At 68.6% G+C, this 16,150-nt stretch overlaps 3 protein-coding genes across 19 annotated transcripts; 2 read left to right on the top strand and 1 right to left on the bottom strand.

Moving 5' to 3' along the window:
* Positions 1-612: 612 nt before the first annotated feature.
* Positions 613-5,363, bottom strand: REEP6 (receptor accessory protein 6). Of its 2 annotated transcripts, XM_026019358.2 has the most exons (6): positions 5,153-5,363; positions 2,302-2,395; positions 2,084-2,222; positions 1,743-1,911; positions 1,502-1,564; positions 613-1,350 (listed from the first exon to the last, which is right to left on the bottom strand). In XM_026019358.2, exons 1-6 carry the CDS (start codon positions 5,265-5,267, stop codon positions 1,313-1,315), a joined length of 618 nt encoding a protein of 205 aa, XP_025875143.1. In that variant the 5' UTR covers positions 5,268-5,363; the 3' UTR covers positions 613-1,312. The 2 variants fall into 2 exon arrangements, with proteins under 2 accessions (XP_025875143.1, XP_025875144.1); XM_026019359.2 differs by lacking the exon at positions 1,502-1,564 and having other exon boundaries at positions 5,153-5,359.
* Positions 5,364-5,778: 415 nt separating this feature from the next.
* PCSK4 (proprotein convertase subtilisin/kexin type 4) lies at positions 5,779-12,220 on the top strand. Of its 16 annotated transcripts, XM_026019369.2 has the most exons (15): positions 6,000-6,323; positions 6,585-6,689; positions 8,048-8,140; positions 8,213-8,341; positions 8,420-8,496; positions 8,595-8,683; positions 8,903-9,075; positions 9,164-9,376; positions 9,775-9,875; positions 9,955-10,058; positions 10,126-10,243; positions 10,456-10,635; positions 10,723-10,847; positions 11,133-11,255; positions 11,388-11,987. In XM_026019369.2, exons 1-15 carry the CDS (start codon positions 6,129-6,131, stop codon positions 11,855-11,857), a joined length of 2,295 nt encoding a protein of 764 aa, XP_025875154.1. In that variant the 5' UTR covers positions 6,000-6,128; the 3' UTR covers positions 11,858-11,987. The 16 variants fall into 16 exon arrangements, with proteins under 16 accessions (XP_072578074.1, XP_025875145.1, XP_025875149.1 ...); XM_072721981.1 differs by having other exon boundaries at positions 5,998-6,689; positions 8,054-8,140; positions 10,414-10,635; positions 11,133-11,206; positions 11,388-12,220; XM_072721976.1 differs by having other exon boundaries at positions 5,998-6,689; positions 10,414-10,635.
* An 826-nt stretch (positions 12,221-13,046) lies between these two features.
* Positions 13,047-16,150, top strand: C9H19orf25 (chromosome 9 C19orf25 homolog). The gene is made up of 3 exons (XM_026019336.2): positions 13,047-13,133; positions 13,365-13,496; positions 14,650-16,150. Exons 2-3 carry the CDS (start codon positions 13,367-13,369, stop codon positions 14,874-14,876), a joined length of 357 nt encoding a protein of 118 aa, XP_025875121.1. The 5' UTR covers positions 13,047-13,133; positions 13,365-13,366; the 3' UTR covers positions 14,877-16,150.

Here is a 16,150-nt window from a genome sequence, read left to right on the forward strand (position 1 = left end):
GCTTGTCACCCCTCTCGCTGGGGTCTCTGCCTGGTTCTACGATCAGGGCTGGGCTGGTGTCTAGAGGAGACCGACTGCAGGCTGTCACTCCAGCCTTCGCCCTCACCCCCTCGCCCAGGAATGCCACCCTGATGCCAACTGCCAGCATCCCCACCTTGGGCCAGGGCTTCCTCCGCCCCTGCCCCCCACACCGTGTGCAGGGGTGGCCACTGCTCCCCCAGGAGCCAGCAGGGGCGGTGGGCAGGAGTGGTCTCGGCTACGCAGGCGACCCAGGCTTCCAGAGCTCACCCCCCCACCCGGGAGGGAGCTCCGGGTGCCCACAGCGGTTGGGGCTCGGCAACACCCAAGCTTAGCCTCCGTCCTCTCCCCATCTGCCCCCCCACCCCTGCTGGCGATGCCGGGGATCCCTCCCAAATAAAGGCCTTGTACTCTAATTCTCGCTCCAATTCTCCTCCGGGAAAAGCCTTCCCAGCCACATGGCAGGAGCGCGGGCAGGCACCTGTGGCTCTCTGGGCCTCAGTTTCTTCAAGCCTCTGCTCTTGGTCGGATGCGACAGTGCCCGCGAAGCCCCCGGCCCCGGGCTCCCCCCGAGGACACACGGCCAGACGGAGCTCGTCCAGATGAGCTTTATTGAGTGGCCCCTAGCAGGCCAGGTGTTTCAGCTGCCAGCAGTGCTGCAGACAGCGCAGCCTGTGCCTGGGGTGGGGCCAGCGGCAGGTGACCTCGGTGGTGGACTCGGAGGTGTACTCCAGGGACGACTCGGACGGGCCGGAGCCAGGCAGCTCGGGCACCGAGGAGCTGCCGCTGGGCTGCGTCAAGGACTCCTTCCCATTCTGTCTGCCGGACTTGGAGGCCTTGGGGGCCGGGTCCCCGGGCCCATCTGAGGTCTTGTTGGGGGACTGCGCGGGGACGGCGGTGCCGCTGGGGGACTGCGAGCCCTGGCTGGAGGAGGTGTTGGGGCGCTGCGCGGAGCCTGAGGGCTCTTGGGCTGGCTGGGGTTGGCCCGAGGCGGTGGCGGATGACTGGGGACGCGGCTGGCGGGCGGTCTCGGAGGACTGTCTGGAGGCGGCTCGCGGCCGAAGCTGCACTCTGGACTTGCTGGGCACCCGGGAGGTGCCGGCCGGGGGGCGCACCTGGGGCTGGGCCGAGATGATCTGCGAGGAGCTGGCGGGGACTGGCTTGCTCGGGGACGAGGGGCTCGTGGAGGTCTCTGCCGGTAAGTCGGTGGGGGAATCCCGGGGGGACTTGGGCCGTGATGTGCCCCCTGGGTCGCCAGCGGGCGGCGGCTCCTTGTGGAGGCTGGGCGAGGCTTTCACTTGTCCTTCTGGAGCTGAGCCACACTTGCTTTGGCTGCAAAGACACGGCCAAGGGGGTGAGGCGGGGCAGGGCGGCGGCCAGGGGCACGGGCCGACGAGGCCGTTCTCCCGTCGTCCGCGGGGACCGCTGTTCACGCAGACCTGCACCCGCACAGGCCGACCTCCCGGGGTTGGGGACTACGTACGCTCAGCTCCAAGGGCGGCTGCGGGCGTGACGAGAGCCCGGCCGCGGGCCAGGGTCTGCAGGACTGGTTCCCGAGAGCGTAGGAGAGAGAGGCTGACAGTGAGGGGGCCGCCGAGGGGGGCGACCCGGGGGGCGGCCAGGACGGAGGGGGCAGGAGAGGGCTGAGCAGGGGCTGGGGGGCTGGGACCCAGGCACACGGAGGCAGGGACACGGCGACACCCCCGCGCCCCGCGAGCACACACCGTCCCGAGTGATTCCGGCCGCCACGTCCAGGGCTCGCCCGCTGAAGTCCCTCACGACGCTGTCCACGGCCTCGTGGTGCTTTAGAAAGAGTGGACGAATGGCGCGATGATACAGCATGTGAGCCCCGTTCCACGGCCCGGGAATCATGCAGAACAACAGGAAGGCGCACTGTGGGGACACGGCAGGTGTGAGGCTCGCTGGCCCTGGGGCACGGGGCTGGGCCACCCCGTCGGACAGCCTGGGGACGGGGCAGCAGGGTGCGGTTCCCGCCAGCCCCGGGTCCTGGTCGCCGGCCCGCCCCGGGGGGCCCCAGGCCCGCGTGTGACCTGGCGGCACGCACCTTGCCCGCGTAGTAGAAAGGGAACCAGGACAGGAGTAGATCGCTGAAGAACTCTGCCAGCCCGAACAGGCCGTACACCACCCAGTAGGTGAGCCACACAGTGTCGTCGTCTTTGCTTGGGCTCTCGATAGCCTTGATTCTGGGGGCGGGGCGGAGAGTCAGGGGCTGCCCAGGGCCCCCAGACGCCCCCGCCCCCGGGGCAGCCAGCAGGCACTCACGATGCATAGGCGGGGTACACAAAGCCGATTACATTGCACAGTAGAGACGCCCCGAAGCCGAACAGAAGATACAGGCTTAGCAGAGTGGCAGCTCCTGCAGGAGAGAGGGCGTGGGCAGGGCGGCACCCCTGGGCCGCCTCCCACCGCAGACCCGGTCTGCAGCAACCACTCCCCCTACAAGCTCGGGGACCCCACAGGATGGGTTTGCCACCCTTGCGGCACTTGGGCGACCGTCACCGTGGCCCCGGGCCCCGTGTTTTGTGTCTGTAACCAGGTAACCGGTCGGTCTGTGCCCCCCCCACTGGCCCCAGACTGCGAGCCCCCCAAGGGCCGGCGGGGACCTTGGCCCTGAGAGGTACAGAGTAGCTGTTTGTTGAACGAGTAAGTGACCATCTGCCAGTATAAGCGCCCTGCTCAGGTCCCATGGGAGGGGCTGGGCGCCAGAGACCGGCGTCCGAATGAAAGTCACGGGAGAAAACCCAAAAGTAAGGCCATTCTGTCATCCGGGCTGGATTCCCAGTGAGCAGGGAAAGGCAACATTTGTGACTTTGATCTCAATGGAGTTTTTCATCCTCACCGCTGCGGACAATCGGGGCAGGATCATCTTCGGTGGGGACGTCCTGGGCCCTGGGGTGCCAGGCAGCATCCCTGGCCCCCAGCCCCCGATGCCAGGAGCACCCCCAGTCGTGACAGCCACCAACGTCCCCAGTCACTGCCCGGTGTCCCGAGAGGGACAGCATGGCCCCGTGTAAGGACCCTTGTCTTAGCACAAGACAGCTTAGCACGGAGAGCCCGCTGCTTTCCCACCTGCCGCACGACACGGAGCAGCCTCAGTTTCCCCATCTGAGAATGGGGTGGTAATAGCCCTGTCTCCCAAGGTTGCTGCGGCGATAGCTAAATACCACTCAGCTCTACGCGTTTCCCCAGCACCCTCTAGGCACACACATGCTTTCCCAGCGGTAAATGAGGGCTCAGAGAAAACACCCCTGGGGGAGGCAGGGAGCCAGGAGCACGAGCCACTCTGAAAGCAAGGATGGTAAATACTGCATTTATTAAGTGCTTCTGGTGTGCAGGTCCCTGCACTTCCCCGCCGTAGCCCACTCAATGGCCAGAACACACTGGAAACTGGGGGAGTGAGACCCAAGGTCACTCAGAGAGCCTCTGGGCTCCTGGGAGCACTTTATAGTCTCCAGCCTCCTCCCCCAGGCTGTTATCTGCAGAGACAGAGGGCGCTGGTGTGCCAAAGGGCAGAGTCACCCCCACCCTTCCCTCCACCTGCGTTGGTCTTTATCCCTAGGGCCTGGGGTCAGGGGAGGGAGGGGAGCCTCCCCAGCGGGCCTTAGGAGGTCTGGTCACCGTCTCTGCTGGGTTTCGTCTGTTGCTGTCGGGGCTGGGGATCTGATCATTTGGGGCAGCTGGGGCCCAAGAGGTCCCACATCTGGATGGGGGGAAAGTTCTGGTTGGGAGGAGCAGCTTTCCTAGGGCACCTCTCCCCTCAATCCCTATTCCTGCAGCCTCAGCAATGGGTGGATGACCTTGGATATGGGGGGAGCACGCTCTCTGAGATCAGCAACAGATGGAGCTGGGGGGGCAGATGGAGAGGTGAGGAGGGAGGGGTGGATGCTCCAGACAGGGCAGGTGGCAGAGGCAGCCTCCCACGAAGCTCCTGACGCTAGGGGAGGGCCTCAGTTTCTTCCCTGTGACTCCCAGCCTCCCCAGGAGGCCCCTCCCCCCACTGCCCTATGACCTAGAGTCCCTGCCTCCAGGTACCAGGGATGTGGAAACACGCAGAGAAGCCAGGGCAGGTTCCTGGCTGAGCTGACCTGCCCTGACACCGCAGGCCCCGGGAAGCAAAGTACCGGCCTTCCCTGGGCCGCTGGGCACGGGTTCCCCTCTGGGGGAAATGGGAGGAAAGAGGACTCCCAGGATCTGCACACAGAGGTGTTCAGAACACACACCCTGTCCTCACCCAAAGCCCCCCTGCCACGTTCTGGACAAAGTGTCCCTGTGATGCACCCCGGGTGTGTGTGGGGGGTGGCGGCAGAACTGACGGGCCTGGTACAGGGAAAAGAGGGGAAGGAGGCATTTGAGGAGTGCTTCCCAGACAGTCTGGGACACTGGCAGGGGCCCCCCAAAGTCACGGAGGAGGAAAGGAAGAGGAGGGGGTCCTGGAATGGTTACAGTCAGGAGTCCCGCTCCCGGGCTGTTGGGGCTCCTCTCTACGCTCCCGCATCCACTACCCCTCCAGCCCCATCACAGCCTCAGACAACCCAACCCAAGTATTCACGCACAGTGGGCCAAAGCCGTGGAGGGGGGGCTCGCAGGAAAGGGGAGGGAAGAGAGGTGGGGGAGACCCTCCCGCCCCAGCAGGATGCTCCACTTGCTTCCAGGCTGGGATCCTTGTGGGACGGGGTGGCAAGACTCCAGGGCACTGGCCGCCTACCCGCCGCCCTCTCCTCCCCCAGGGTGGACACAGCAACTGGAAGAACCGGACTTCGGCCTGGCGGGCACCCAGGGCTAGCAGGGAAGGGGCGGCGGCGGCCTGCGGCCAGACCCGAGGGTGGGAGTGGAGGTAATGCAGGGGCCGAGAGAGGGGGTGACACTCGCCCGAGATCGCACGACGAGGGCAGAGGACAGGCTGCGGGCAGACGCGAGGTCCTGGCGCACGACCCCTCCCCAGGATCTCCGTCTGTCTCCCTGCTGGACGGTGAGGTGCGCCCCGCCGGCCGAGCCGGAGCCCCGCAGAAGGCGCCGGCCGCGAGGGGTCGGGACCGGGGCCCCGGCGCCCCAGGGCCTCAGTGTGCCGGTCGGCGAAATGGGGCAGCAGTCCCGAGCGCCCCGGACGGCTCACCCGCGGCCAAGTACCGCTTGTCGACACCTGTCTTGGCTTCGAGAGCCCCTAGCGCTTCGGTGACCAAGTTCCTCTGTTCCAGAAGGTGCTCGAAGCGCTGGCGCAGGCCGTCCATGGCACCGGCGGGCCCGGGGCTGGCAGCCCGAGCTCGACCGCGGCCCCGCGCACCGGCCCCGCTGCGCGCGTGCCTCCGTCCCGCGGCGCGAGCAGCCCCGCTCCGCCCCCAGGCTGGTCTCCGCCCCCTGCCCCGCGCCCCGGCCAATGGGAGGGCAGGGCGGACAAAGGAGGTGGGGCCTGCCCCGCCTCCCCCGCCGCATTGCCCTCTGGCGGGCCGCGGCCGCCGCAGCCGCGACTCCGGGGGCAGTGGGCGGGGCGCCGGGGCTGAGCGCGCCGATTGGCGGACGGGCCGGGACGTGGGCGGAGCAGGGGCGGGGCCACGGCCGGGGATTATTGGCTGAGCCGCCGTGGGGGCGGAGCCTCTGGCGGGAGGACCCGAGAGAGGCCGGAGCTGATTGGCGAGGGCGGGGGAGGGGCGGGGCTGATCATAAAGGAGGAGGGCGGCCTCTCGGGGCAGGGGGTTGGGGCGCCCCGAGTCCGGGAGGCGGGACTTACTGGGAAGCGCTAGTGGGCCGGCGCCGGGCAGGAGGCAGGGCTGATTCTCGGGGGCGGGGCCGAGGAGAGCCGCGGCGACCCGGCTCCCCTGGGTCGGGAGAGCGGGTCACTGTCCAGGTCGGGGACACTGAGGCTGCAGACGGCTCGGGTCTGCGGAGGCCGCGGGCGGCCGTGGGCGCCCCCCGACTCGGGCCGGATCTTCGCGCCCCTCAAGGGGGAGCCGCAAGGCCCCCTGGGAGTTGAAGCCTTCCAGGGGTTGCTATGGCCCCGGGGGCGGGGCGGGCGCCTGGGCCGACTCGGCGGTTTGCCCAGGGGGAGGGGCTTTCGGAGGCCCCGGCCCGGCCCCGCCCCCGCCGCCGCCGCCATGCGGCCCGCCCGGACTGCGCTCTGGCTGCGCCTAGCCGTGGCCCTGGGCCTGGCCCTCGTTGGCCCCCTGCCTGTGGGGTGGTCCTCGGCCCGGGCCCCCATCTATGTCAGCAGCTGGGCCGTGAGGGTGTCCCAGGGTTACCGGGAGGCCGAGCGCCTGGCGCGCAAATTCGGCTTCGTCTACCTGGGGCAGGTGGGTGGGACCCGATGGACAGGGGGGGCTGGGCCTGGACGACCCCAGACCCCGGCAGACGGGAGGGGTACTCCAGATGTCCAGAAGCCCCAGCCCACCCCTGCCTCGACCAGCTTCAGATTCTGGGGCCTCTGGGGGGCGACCGAAGCCCCCACCTGGGCACCTGGTGGGGGGGGAGCAAGCCAGAGGTGTTGGCCTGTCCTGGGGCACTGCATGTCGGAGCCAGGTGCCATGCTCGCGGATACTTCTCCACGTTCCCAGATCTTTCCTGACGGGCAGTACTTCCACCTGCGGCATCGGGGCGTGGTCCAGCAGTCCCTGACCCCACACTGGGGCCATTGCCTGCGCCTGAAGAAAGACCCCAAGGTGAGCATGGCCTGGGGGTCTCGGCCACCTGCCCTGAGTCTGGGTCTCTGCTCATCCTTGAGGCTCGGCACACTGTCAGCATTTCTTGTCGCTCCCACTCCCACCCCCAGCCCCCTCCTCTGTCTCGCCCCGAAAGATCAACATTCTTACATACTCCGTACAGAGGGCAGGTACCGTCGGAGTTCACGGGATGGGGGGAAGGGAAGTGGCCCTTTATACGACGGGGGCGACGGCTCCAGAGTAGGAATCCCGCCTGAAGTCACCCAGCGAGCCTGTGAGATGCTCAGAGAAGTCCCGGATTCGGAGAAAGGCTTTAGCTGCCAAGTTGGGGGGTCGAGGCTGAGTCTGCAAGCCCTCGGGAGCCATGACGGGGTATGGGCTGGGCCAGGGGAGCTGATCGGCATGGAGGCAAGAGCCTTGATGGCCTGAAACCCACTGGGAGCACTGGGGACAGAAATCGCTGGTTCAAGCTGGGGTTTGCAGGACAGAGGGGCCAGGGTTTGCCGATGGATTGGATGTGCGGGACGGAGAGAAATCAGGCCCAGCTCCGTCCGTAGTGTGGAGCTGGGCAAATGGGGAGACGGTTGCCCCATCACTGAGATGAGGGCGAGGGCACATGAACTGGTTTGGGGATGTTGAGAGATCAGCAAGGGAGAAGGAAGGGCAGAGGTCTGAGGGAGAACAGCCTGGGGCGGGCAGAGGAGCATGTGCAAAGGCCCCGGGGTGAGTCAGCCGCTGTGGCTGCAGCAGAGGGAGGCTGGTGAGGGCCAGATAAGCAGGAATTCGTGGGCCCCGGAGAGAGGGGCAGCAGGGCACGGTCTCAGCACAGAGTGATGCTGTAGAGAGGCACGGGACAGAGTGGGGACCAGGGAGGAGGTGGGTATGGCCACCTCCAAGGGGTGTCTTGTGAGGGGTGGGGAGGACTGGTAGAGAGAAATGGCCACCGCAGCAGGGAGATGGGCAGGTCTTGGGCAGAAGAATCTGGAACAGGGACTGGAGAAGGGGCAGGGCTGGACCTCGGGTCAGTGGGCCCGGGGCCCCTCTGAAGGCAGTGCCCCAGGCACGTGAGGACCCCAAAGAGCAGCCCCAGCAAACACAAGGCCTTAGGCCCATCCCCACCACGAGGGACCAGGACAGGCCGTGGCCCACCTGGACACATGCCGCCCCAGCCGCGGCCCCACAGAGAGCCGCCCCTTGGCGGGCCTGGGGAGGAGGCCTGTCGACCCGGGCCCTTTGGGGAGAGACTCAGGGGGGCAGGTCCCGTTGGGTGGCAGGTGCGTGAGGGCAGGAGGGTGGGGTGGAGGGTGGGCTGGCTGGAGGGGTGCAGCCCCCCTCCTGCAGTGTGCGCCCGTCTCCAGGTGCAGTGGTTTGAGCAGCAGACGCTCCGGCGGCGGGTGAAGCGCTCGTTGGTGGTACCCACGGACCCCTGGTTCCCCAAGCAGTGGTACATGGTGAGTGGCCCGGGCGGGGGTGGGGGTGGGCTGCGCCAGCGCCCCACTGACCCCCACCCCCACCGTGCACAGAACAACAAGGTGCAGCCGGACCTGAACATCCTGCAGGTCTGGAGTCAGGGGCTGTCGGGCCAGGGCGTGGTGGTCTCTGTCCTGGACGACGGCATCGAGAAGGACCACCCGGATCTCTGGGCCAACTACGTGAGACCGGGGGCACCGGGGCGGGGGCTGCCCCAGGTGCCACGGCCCGGCCCCCCTCACGTCCCCACTCCGCCCCAGGACCCCCTGGCCAGCTACGACTTCAATGACTACGACCCAGACCCCCAGCCGCGCTACACGCCCAGTGACGAGAACCGGTGAGCCTGGCATCCCACAGGGTGTAAGGGGAGCCCCCGCTGCCCTGCGGGGGCCGTGGGGGGCACTGCAGCTGGCTCCCCTCTCCCCTTGGCGCCAGGCACGGGACCCGCTGCGCTGGGGAAGTGGCAGCGATGGCGAACAACGGGTTCTGCGGCACCGGCGTTGCCTACAACGCCCGAATTGGAGGTACGTGGGGTCCAGCTCCTCCTGCCCCCGACACTGGGTGACCGGCAGTGCCGGGTACAGTTAGCGGACAGACCCGAGAAGGCACCTCTGGGGGCCACAGGGCCCCGCACGAATGCCCTCCTGTGGGGGGCAGAGGGGGCCCCTTGGTCAGACCTGCCCGGAGGGGTGGGGTGCGGTGGGGCGTACGCCGAGGCCCGACGCCCACCCCCCTCTGGGCAGGCGTGCGCATGCTGGACGGCACCATCACAGACGTCATCGAGGCCCAGTCGCTGAGCCTGCAGCCGCAGCACATCCACATCTACAGCGCCAGCTGGGGCCCCGAGGACGACGGCCGCACGGTGGACGGCCCGGGCATCCTCACCCGGGAGGCCTTCAGGCGCGGCGTGACCAAGGTGAGCACACCCGGGGCCGCGGTGGGCCTGGGCCTGCTCTCAAGGCCGACGCCCCCATCCCGGTTCCCCCACCCGTCCCTGTGTGCAGGGCCGCGGTGGGCTGGGCACGCTCTTCGTCTGGGCGTCGGGCAACGGCGGCCTGCACTATGACAACTGCAACTGTGACGGCTACACCAACAGCATCCACACGCTCTCGGTGGGCAGCACCACCGAGCACGGCCGCGTGCCCTGGTACAGTGAGGCCTGCGCCTCCACGCTCACCACCACCTACAGCAGTGGCGTGGCCACTGACCCGCAGATCGTGAGTGCCCGCTGCCCCTGCCCCCGCCCTCTGCCCCATTCCCTCCTGTTCTCTGCTCCCTCCGGCCTGTTTGTCCCCACTTTGCCACCTGCCCCTTCTCTCCCATCCCCTTGCCCTGATTCACTCCCACTCCTCCCCTTCTGCTGTCCCCTCCCCCAACGGTCCCCCCTCCTAGGGGCTGCCCTGTGACACCTGGAACACAATGGGCCCCAAGACCAGGCCCCACAGCTGTCACCCCTTCACACACCCTCCTGTCTTCCAGGCAGGGTCGGCTCCCCAGGTGTGCGACCTGGGCGGCACTCAGGGCCCCGTCCCTGGTGGTATCTCTGGTACCTTCTTGAACAAAGTGTGGGTTTGTGTGTGTGCCAGGCCCCCCAAGTCCCCCTGTCTGCCCCTAGGTCACCACAGATCTGCACCACCAGTGCACGGACAAGCACACGGGCACCTCGGCCTCAGCCCCGCTGGCTGCGGGCATGATTGCCCTGGCTCTGGAGGCCAAGTAGGTGACGGAGGGGACCCCGCTTACTGCGCTCACCCCCCAGCATGGCCCCAGCTCACCTGCCCTCGCCTGCCCTCAGCCCATTCTTGACGTGGAGGGACATGCAGCACCTGGTGGTCCGCGCGTCGAGGCCAGCACAGCTCCAGGCCGAGGACTGGAGGACCAACGGTGTGGGGCGCCAAGGTGAGGCAGTGCCAGGGGGAGGGGGCGCCACGGCCGCGGGGCGAGTGATGACCACCCCTCCGCACAGTGAGCCACCACTATGGCTATGGGCTGCTGGACGCCAGGCTGCTGGTGGACATGGCTCGAACGTGGCTGCCCACACAACCCCAGCAGAAATGCGTCGTTCGGATCGTCCACACCCCCACGTGAGCGCCCTCCTCAGCCGCCCCCCACTGTGCTCACCTGCCACCTCCCCACTCCTGTCATTGCCATGGGGGGGGTGACGCACACGTGGGAGGCTGGCCCCAAGGCCCGTTGACCCACCTGTAACGGAGAGGTGAGCCCAGACCCCACCTGCTGGCCGCCCATCCCCCAGCAGGCCCGCAGGAGGGGCCCTCACCCCCCACGCCGCCCCTAGCCCCATCCTGCCGCTGACGCAAGTGAGGAAGAACGTGTCGGCCTGCGCGGGCCGCGCCAACTACATCCGCTCCCTGGAGCACGTGCAGGTGCAGCTGTCTCTGTCCTACAGCCGCCGGGGGGACCTGGAGATCTCGCTCACCAGCCCCATGGGCACCCGCTCCACGCTCGTGGCCATCAGGTACAGGGCTGGAGGCGCACACCGGGGTCCGGGGTCCCCCCCAGCTAGCGGCCCCGCCTCCACCCCGACCCCCACCTCCCATCCCAGACCCTTGGACGTCAGCGGCCAAGGCTACAACAACTGGATCTTCATGTCCACCCACTTCTGGGACGAGGACCCGCGGGGCCTGTGGACCCTGGGCCTGGAAAACAAAGGCTACTATTTCAACACGGGTGAGGGCTGCGTGCAGGCTGGGGCCCCCGGGGACCCCTCGCAGAGGGGCGCCCTGCAGTCCCCCGACAGACCCAGCGTGTGTGTTCGGTGCATACTGGGCACCCGGTTACCAGCACACGGTAGGCCTTCAGTTACCCCTGCACAGCGGGGGCTCAGCCCGGTGCCGTCAGGGTCTGGGAGTCCAGCTCCGGGCGGGGTGGCCGGGGAGCAGGGCCCGGGAGGGCAGGACCAGGCGGCCAACAGCCTCTCCCCCTCCTCCCCGTGCCCACCGCAACCCCTGCCAGGGACGCTGTACCGCTACACGCTGCTGCTCTACGGGACGGCCGAGGACATGACGGCGCGGCCCCCGGGCCCCCAGGTGACCAGCAGCGCGTGCGTGCAGCGGGACACAGAGGGGCTGTGCCAGGGTGAGTGCCTGGCGTGGCACGGCCTGCTTGCTGGGAGGCGGCAGCGGCGGGCAGTGTGCGTGTGCAGCCGGGGCGGGAGGGCAGACGCGGTGAGGGCCTCGGCCTCTCACCCCGGGCATGTCCCCCGCGCAGAATGCCACAGCTCCGCCTACACCCTGGGCCACCTCTGCCTTTCCTACTGCCCTCCGAGGTACTGCAAGCACACCCAGCAGGCGGTGACCGGCGGGCCTGGGCGCCCGGCCACACCCGCGCTGCGCGTCTGCTCCAGCTGCCGCGCCTCCTGCTGCCCCTGCCGCGGCGGCTCGCCGCTCAACTGCACCGCCTGTCCCCCGTCGTACTCGCTGCGTGAGCGTCGGGGCTCCTGCTCAGGACCTGTGCCTCCCAACAGCCCCCCCCAGCCCACCGCAGTCGGCCACCCCAGGTGCCACCGTGGCCGCGCCCAGGCCGTGGTACTGACGCTGCTGGCCGTGGCCTTCGGGAGCCCCTTACTGTGCCGCCTCCTCTACAGGCTGCCCGCCGCCACGTGGGGGCCTCCCCGGCGCTGGGGCCACCCCCGCCACCCCCCCAGGTCCAGCTGCTGCCTGGAACCTAGAGACATCTGACTAGGAGGGAAACCAGTGCCTGGACCGGCACCGTTGTCCTGCTCCTTTGCTTCAGACTGGAACCGGGCTGGGGATCGGAGAACCTGCCCCGAGGAGGCCCGGCCGGTCACTGAGGCCCCCGGGCCGGGGGTGGCCGGCGTGGCATCCTAGACCCAAAATTGGCAGGTCCAGGGGAAACACAGAGAAAAGTCTCCTTACACAGTTTGGGGTGGGGTGGGGTGGGGTGGGCTGAGGTCGGGCGGTGACAGCCATCCCTTCCCAGCCCCAGAAGCGGGCCGGAGGAGCAGGGACAACAAACGACACCACCCAGGGTCTCAGGCACCACATCCGACCTCAGAGTTTGCAAATAAAGGTTGAATAGGAGGTGCCAAGTCTGTGGTCTCCTTTGGGGCAGGGGCAGTGCCCCGCCATGGCATGGTTGGGGGTTCCCGGGTGCCGGCTTGGGGACTGTCTTCTCCCTGACATCAGGCCCTGGAGGACCCAGTGGCCCACAGAGAAGGGGGCCAGCCCCGATGCCAGAGCCCAGCCGTGGTGGGGTTGGGGGCCAGGGAGACGGTTCCCAGGGCAGCCTGGCTCCTCGCAAGCCCCTGCCCGAGGCCGCCGGCATGGACATGTATGGATCCGTTCATCCATGGATGCAGTCCTCCCGCCGTCCTCCCCCCCCCGGCTGTTGTGGATCACACCGCTGCAGCCGTGTGTCCCGCAGGGCTTGGCCGCCTCCTTCCAGCCTCGGTGGCCTCATCCGTGCGATGACGCTGCATCTAGCACCTGCTTCAGTAAACGTGTGATCAGGAGAGCATCTCGCCCGCCCGGCTCACGGGGAGCACCCAGGTGTGCCTCCGCTCACAGCCTCCCCAACCCAGCCGCGGGGAGGAGGTTTCGGGGACCGGAGGGGCCACGCCGCCCAGCGTCCAGCGCCCCGGCCACCTCCCCGTGACCCGCACGGCCAGCCCGCCTGGCCACGGCAGCACGTGGGTTGTGTCCCCTTTCGGCAGGACGCCGGGAGTGGGTGCTTTGTGACGCGGCGAGGGCAGCCGGGACAGGACCCCGCGCCCACCCCGTGCTCTTCCAGGGACCCCGCAGCCAGCAGCGACACGAGGGCCTTGAGGGCGCGGCCCCTTTAAGAGGGGGCGTGGCCCCGCGGCGGGGGCGGGCAGGAGCCAGGGGAGGCAGGAAGTGTGCGTCACGTGCCCGGGGGCGGGGCTCCGCCGCGGCCGGAAGCGGAAGTGGCTCCTCGGCGGCGCCCGCGGTGCTGCAGGCGCGCCGGCGTGAGGAGGTAGCGGCGCAGGAGGCGTTAGCGGGGAAACTGAGGCAGAGGCGGCGCCAGGCGCCGGCCCCCGCTGGCCCCACGTTGTCGGTCCTTGGGCGGGCCGGGGGCGGAGCGAGCCCCGGGGGGCGGGGCGGGCTTCCCCGGGAACGGGGCTCCGGCGCCGTGTAGGAGTTCGCGGGGCGGGAGGCGGGGCCCGGGGGGGCAGAGCCGGTCAGCGCCCTCCCCTCTCGCCTCCAGAAATGGGCTCCAAGGCCAAGAAGCGCGTGGTGCTGCCCACCCGGCCCGCGCCGCCCGCGGTGGAGCAGATCCTGGAGGACGTGCGGGGCGCGCCCCCCGACGACCCCGTCTTCGTCGCGCTGGGCCTGGACGGTAGGAGCGGGGCAGGGGCGGGCCTGGGACCCGGCCCCGGCGGAGCGGCGGTCGGCGAAGCCCGCGAATTAGGAGCGACCCTAGTCCGAGCCCGGCTGTCTGCACGCGCGCCTCGGGGCGCCCGCCGGCCGCCGACAGTGCCGTCTTGGGGCGCCCCTGACCTCGGGCCGACGCTTCGAGGGTTCGGGCCCCGGGGGTGGGGGCTAAAGGGGAAAGACGGGTTCTTGGCTTGCAGCTGCGGGGTGAAGGTGGGGTCGCGGCGGGGTCCACCCCTTGTCCTGGAAGTCGGGCCGGGCGGTGTTGTCAGCCGGTTTTGTGTTCTGCTCCGAGCTGTTCGTTTCTCCGGTCCTTGGACCTTCCCGGAGGCCGCGTTCTGTCCCCGCAGGCTGCTGCTCAGCCCCCCCACCGGGCACACACTACCCCCGAAAGTGCCCGCCCTGAGGTCACTCTGGTGGAGGAGTGACCGTTAGTCTTGGGGGACCAGAGCTGGGGAGAAATGCGTTGGGGTTTTTTGGGGGGAAAATGAAATAATAGTAGGAATTTGGTGCTTTGCTCAACCTGTCTGTGTTTCGAGCGTCAAGAGCCCCTGGTATCAGAGCATCTGGAAGGTTCTGTTGGACGGAGCAGCCCCAGGACCACGCCCACCAGCGTTTCCAGGGAGGGGAGACTGAGGCCGGGCTGTGCGAGGACCCACGGAGGGGGAGCGCCTACCTGGACCTCATGTCCTGGCCGCCCCGAGCATCGTGTGGCCTGTGTCCCTCCTTAGTACCAACGCAGGTGATAGGGTGACTTCTCGTCAGGTCCTAGTTTCCCGGCCTGTCCCCAGAGCAGGGAAGCAGGCAGCGTGCATCCCGGCAAGTGCTGTTACGTGCAGCCTCCCGGACTGTCGGGTTTCACAAGGATGCATGGCCAGGGAGCAGGTGTAGGGAGGTGCAGTGTGGCATCTGGCCTGGAGAGGCTGGTAGGAGCCCGCCGGCCCTGTGACTCCGTCCGCCGCCCTCTGCGGCTTGGAGGCCGATACACACGGGGGCCTGGGGACGCAGGGGCGAGGCTTCTCTGTGATGTGTTTCCTCCAGTTTCCTGCTTTGCTGGGGCGACACACAGTGTCCTCTCCTTGCCCCTGCCTCACCGGTGTGCTGTGTCCTGTCCCCAGACTCCCCGGGCCTCTCCCAGCGGGCAGAGGACACGGAGGCCCAGCAGGAGCAGCTGTACCAGCAGAGCCGGGCCTACGTGGCCATGAATCAGCGGCTGCAGCAGGCGGGCGACGGGCTGAAGCAGAAGTGTGAGGACCTGTGGCGAGCTGGGGAGGAGCTGGAGCGGGATGTCGGCCAGGTGAAGCAGGTGGCACTGCCGGGAGCCACAGCTGCCTCCTTGGGCTGACTGGTTGGCCCGTGGGCTGAGCACACACACCGGGCAGGGTGCCCCCAGCTCCCAGACGCCTGACCCGGCTCAGCGGAGACCAGGCCCCCAGGGCCCCGAAGCACCCGGAGACCCAGGGGGACACAGCCTGCGTGGGGGGGACATGTGCACCAGCCTCAGCCCCGCCTGGCCCCCCTGAGGGTCAGGTCTGGACCATGTGGACACTGCTCCCCCCGGGGCCCGGGAGCCCACACTGGACGTCCACGGGCTCCCCAGCCCCCCAGAGCCAGGCCGTCCACGCGCCTCTCCCTGCCCCTGACGACCCTGCTTCCCCCATCGCCCCGGCCCCCTGGGCTGGTGGGACCCACTCTGCGGTCAGTGCCCGTGTCCGCCTGAACTGCAGGGCCCCGGGGTTCCGGAGGGGCCAGACGTGAGACGGGGCCTCTGGTGGGAGCCTCCCCCAGGAGGCCCTGGGCACCCTGATCCAAGGCCCGGGCGCTCCCCCAGGGCCGGGTAACGGGGTGCAGAACCGACCTGGGGGCTGTGGGGCTCTGTCATTGGTGGCCCTGTGAGGACAAGCTCACCCGTCTCCCACGTGAGCCCTTACTGGCTGCCCCCCACCCTGTGGGGGCATGTGGGCCCATGGAACAGGAGTGGCTCTTGAAAAGGGCTTTTCTCACCAGAAGACAAACTTTGGGAAGACCAGAGCCGCAGGGACTGCGAGAGGCATTGCAGAAGCCAGGCTGCTCGCCAGGGACCCCCAAGCCCCCCCTGCCTCCCCACCTGCCCATGCACAGTGCCTCCATGAGCTGCCCCTCTCCAGGGGTCCCCAGGGGCTCTGAAGCTGTCCCCAGGGCCTGGCACCATGACCCAAGCATCCCGGAGGTGTTTCTCTGAATAAGCTGAGCCTGCTTTAGCCTGAAAGACTCCGAAAACTGGAAACCGGAACGTGGCCTCCGGGGACACAGTGTACAGAGAACACAGGCCTGGCCCCCGTGAGGGCAGTGGACGCCGAGGCCACCCCGTCCAGGGCCCATTGCACACCCTGACCCCACTGCCGCCAGTTCACCTTTGGTGCTGGCACCTCACCCCTCCCTGCTTGGGCCCTGCGTGACCGCGGGGTGCTGTCTCCTCTCCGGGGCCCCCCCAGAGGACTTTTGGGAGCGGGTCAGAGTTGGAAGCCGGGCTCCCCAGGTGGAGGTCCCTCCCGGACCCTGGCCCGCCCTCAGCCCTGGAGACGGAGCCGGGGCAGGGCGCGATTCGACAGCTGTTGTTTATTAAAGGTGCGTGCGAGA

This window comes from Vulpes vulpes, chromosome 9 (genome assembly GCF_048418805.1).
Source record: "Vulpes vulpes isolate BD-2025 chromosome 9, VulVul3, whole genome shotgun sequence".
Taxonomy (NCBI): domain Eukaryota; kingdom Metazoa; phylum Chordata; class Mammalia; order Carnivora; family Canidae; genus Vulpes; species Vulpes vulpes.